We start from the raw sequence: 4,295 nt of genomic DNA, 5'->3' as shown, positions 1-4,295 counted from the left end.
CTAGGAGGCTCCTTAGCTCTGTCGTACTCCTTTGATTTGTAGTGCAGCTCACACTCCTTTGTTGTTGCTGGGCCTCTGGGGATACTTTTCTTATCATCCTACTCACTTTCTCCGGTAGTTTGGCTTCTGGCAGGATGTTCCTGACTTCGCCTTTTCTGGATTTGGACATGCTCCTCTTCCTTCCAGCTTGATCGCTCTGTATCGACGAGTCTGGATTTCCTGGCAGGGTTCTTTAAATGTGGTAGCTCTAGAGTTCGAGTCTTGGGCTCCACCCTTGACGACAGTACCATACTAGTGATGGGTGGCAGAGCAGTCGCTTTATCGTCAGGTCCTTGTTTGGCACTTGATGGATGAGGCTGATGATCGAGACATGGTTGGCGATACTGTTTCGTCCTCCTCATGTGTTAATGATTCGTTGGAGGCATTTGAGGAGCGGCCGTTCATTGATCCGTTGTTTCTGCTTGCGACACATGGCCATCTCATATCTGAGATTGCCGTCATTCATCACTCTTGTGAGGACATGGCTCGTCGACTAGCAATAGGGAGGCGGTACGATGAAAGTATGCTTGTCGCACATCACTTGGAGAGGGATGAAGTCTTTTACCTGCGCATGAGCATAGAGAGGCTTAGGTAGAGGCTGTCGATGTATGAGTGATAGGAACTTACCTGGGGTCCTTGATCTGATTGGCTGCTTGTCTTGTATGTGTGTGTGTGTATATATATATATATATATATATATATATATATATATATATATATATTATTTTCTTGTTATTTTTGCAAGTAGGAAGACAAATGATGTAAAATACTTCTTGAAAAGAAAAGGATTTTTTGTGTGTGCCAAAACTTGTGAGTGCTAGCTCATGTTTGAATTTGTGCTTTGGATGATTGGGATCAGAATATAGGGCTCAACCCACGTTGTGTGTAGTAGTCTGGATTGTTTACTAGAGATCTTGGTTCCCTGATGTGTGTCCAGGATCGTGTCCTTTGGATTTGAGCAGAGTTTGATAGAACACTGATCTGAGGTTGGTCCTTTCCTTGTATTCCTTCATTGTTGCCTTGGCCTCTTCTGTACCTGCATATTTTTTCTTGTTTTCATTTTTCTAGCCATTTTTGCCCGTAACGCCCTTTCGGATCTTCAGTACGACTGGTTTTCCCGTCATTTTTGCCCGTAGGGTCCTTTCGAATTTTTGCTACGGCCCGGGTTTTTCATCTTGCCTGCCCGTTGGCAGCTATGCTATTTTAACCCTTGGTGCCTTTTCAGGTTTTCACCAAGTCTGCAACATGCCCGCTGTTTTTACTCAAGCTGCCCTTTCAGGTTTTCAACTCGCCCTTTTTGTTTAGACATGTTTTTCTCTTTCTCTTTTTTTTGGAGTGCTGGAAGAGATGGAGAGACTTCTTTCATAGCCAGCCGACTGGTTACCTTCCTGTCCTTGTCTTTGATCATAATCGCAAGCTGTTTTTTGTTGGATTATTTAGGGATGGTCTTATTTTCTTCTCCTTCTCAGTCTTCTTTTTGAGCTTTTTGTCCTTTTCTTCTCCTTTTTTGTTTTTGGTATATTATTTTTTTTTAGGTAGGTACTAGGCTTTTCTCTTATGTGAGAAATGACATGTACTCTTCTTTTTGTTGTTTTTGTACTTGGCGGGAAGAAAGATGGATATCTTTTGGTGGGAGTAGCGATGAGGATTTTTTTTTTTGTGGGAGGGGTATTGGATACAGCTTTGCAATTGTGCTCATTGACAAGGTTAGGTATAGTTACCCATGATATATTTTCACGTTGTCGGCGTTAATGGGCTCGAGGAGATCTTCTCCTCTCAGACTGGTGAGCCAGAGGGCACCTCCTAGGAGTACTTCCCGAATGATCAGCGGTCCATCCCATGAGGGTTTGAACTTTCCTCTGGGATCTGGCAAGTGCAGCGTTAGGATACGCTTCATGACCATATCACCGACTTAGAAACTTCTTTTTCGGACCCTCTTGTTGTAGGCCCATGCGATCCTTCTTTAGTAGCACTGTGAGTGGCTCAACGCACACATGCGCTTTTCGTTTGCCAGGTGCAATTGATCGTATCTTGCTTGTTGTCACTCGCCTTCCTCGACTTCGCTTTCCAACAATACTCGAAGTGATGGGATTTCGATTTCGACCGGTTGCACTGCTTCCATTCTGTATGCAAGTTCGTACAGAGTTGTGCCTGTAGCAGACCGTACGGATGTCCGATAGTCCTAGAGTGCAAATGGGAGCATTTCCGACCAGTCGCAATATGTCTTGACCATTTTTTTCAATATATAGATGATGGTTTTGTTTACAGCTTCGACCCTACCATTCATCTGAGGATGGTACGAACTTGACCGATGACATTAAATCTTGAACTTATCGAGGAAGTCGCCTATCCTTATATTGATAAACGGAGTTCCATTGTCTGTAATAATGGCCTGAAGGATCCCATATTGGCTGATGATATTGTTCTTCACAAACTTGACTACGTGAGATGTTGCGATGATGGTGTAGGATGCTGCCTCTATCCACTTAGTGAAATAATCTACTGCCACTAAGATGTATTCATGCCCGTTTGAAGCTTTGGTGTTGAGTTTACCAATGATGTCAAGTCCCCATATAGAGAAGAGCAATAGTGTCATCAGGTTGTAATGTTTGGAACCAAGCACATGGATATGGTTCGCGTGCTCCTAACATTTGAAGCACTTCTTGACCTGTTTGCAACAATCTGTCTCCATTGTTAGTTAATAGTATCTGAGCCGTAAGATCTTCTTTGCCATCATATGTTCGGTCATGTGTGGGCCGCATAGTCCTTCGTAGATTTTTGTTTCATCCACGCAATGGAGAAGGACTTGGTTGAAGGATCGCTTATAGAAGATGCCCCTAGTGATCGTGAATTGGGCTACTAGCCGCTAGATAGTGCAACGATATGTCGCTCCTTCCAGGTACTTCTAATGCTCGAGATATTCTTTGATGTCTATGTACCACGGCTGATCATTCGAGGAGGTTTCAGCTTCATCTATCTGCAGGTAGAACGTGAGTTCCTCATGGAGCTTGAAAGTGAGCTCCCATTCAACAACTCCTTTTGGGATCTCCAACATTGAGGCAAGGGTAGCCAGAGCGTCTGCAAACTGGTTCTTGGTTCGGAGCATGTAAGAGAATGTGATCTCTTCGAATTCCTCGGTTAGATTCTCCAGATAGATGTGATAGGGGATCAACTTTTCATCCTTGGTTTTCCAATCGCCATTTGTCTAATTGATGATGAGCTGTGAATCTCTGAAGACTCGCAACTTCTTCATGTTGAGGATAATGGCTTTTCTCAAACCAGCAATACATGCTTCATATTCAGCTACGTTGTTGGTGCATTGGAATGCCAATCATCTGGATATAGGAATTTGGACGTCATTGGGAGAGTAGAGTACGGCACCTACTCCACTCCCTTTTGAGTTTGCAGCTCTGTTGAAGAAGAGTGTCCACTCTCCTGCCTTTCTTTTTCCTTCTTCCTAAATCAGGAGGATGTCTTCATCAAGGAAGAAGGTCTTTAGCGGTTGGTAATCAGGCAGAGAGTGTGCTGCTAGGTGGCCGGCCAGTGTTTGCCCCTTGATTACCTTCTGATTGACATAGGTGATGTTGAACTCGGAAAGCAGTAGTTGCCATTTTGTCATCCTGCGCATTAGTGCTGGTTTTTCGAACAAGTACTTTAACGGGTCCATGCGAGCAAGTAGTAGAATTGAGTGAGCGATCATGTACTGTCATATCCGTTGCGTTACCCAAACTAGGTTGAGGCATGTTTTCTCTAAGCTGGAGTGCTTAGCTTCATAGCTTGTGAACTGTCGGCTTAGATAGTAAATCGCTTGCTCCTTTCTTCCTGTGTCATCATGTTGGCCAAGAACACATCCAATTGCTTCTGTTGCGACAGAGATATATAGTAATAGTGGCCTACCTGGGGCAGGTGGCATGAGCACTGGAGGATTTAGCAGGTACTTCTTGATTTTATCGAAGGCCGTTTGATAGTCGTCGTTCCATTCCTTTGGCGAATTCTTCCATAGAAACTTGAATATGGGCTCACAGATTGGTGTGAACTATGCGATGAATCAGCTGATATACTAGATCCTTCCAAGGAAACCACGAATCTCTTTTTAAGTATTAGGCAGCAGCATCTTGATGATTGCCTTGGTCTTGGTCCCGTCCACTCGTATGCCATCTTCGCTAACGATAAAGCCTAACAATTTGCCTCCGATTGCGCCGAAGACACACTTTTGCAGGTTGAGGCGAAGCTTAAACTTATCCAACCTGTCGAAA

At 44.0% G+C, this 4,295-nt stretch overlaps 1 protein-coding gene across 1 annotated transcript; it reads right to left on the bottom strand.

The window, feature by feature from the left end:
* Window positions 1-2,944: 2,944 nt before the first annotated feature.
* LOC131225354 (uncharacterized) lies at window positions 2,945-3,706 on the bottom strand. Its single transcript, XM_058220882.1, has 2 exons — window positions 3,602-3,706; window positions 2,945-3,244 (listed from the first exon to the last, which is right to left on the bottom strand). Exons 1-2 carry the CDS (start codon window positions 3,704-3,706, stop codon window positions 2,945-2,947), a joined length of 405 nt encoding a protein of 134 aa, XP_058076865.1.
* Window positions 3,707-4,295: the final 589 nt, after the last annotated feature.

The sequence above is a fragment of the Magnolia sinica genome, chromosome 2 (genome assembly GCF_029962835.1).
Source record: "Magnolia sinica isolate HGM2019 chromosome 2, MsV1, whole genome shotgun sequence".
NCBI classification, from domain to species: Eukaryota; Viridiplantae; Streptophyta; class Magnoliopsida; order Magnoliales; family Magnoliaceae; genus Magnolia; species Magnolia sinica.
This window is presented reverse-complemented; position numbering and strand designations above follow the sequence as displayed.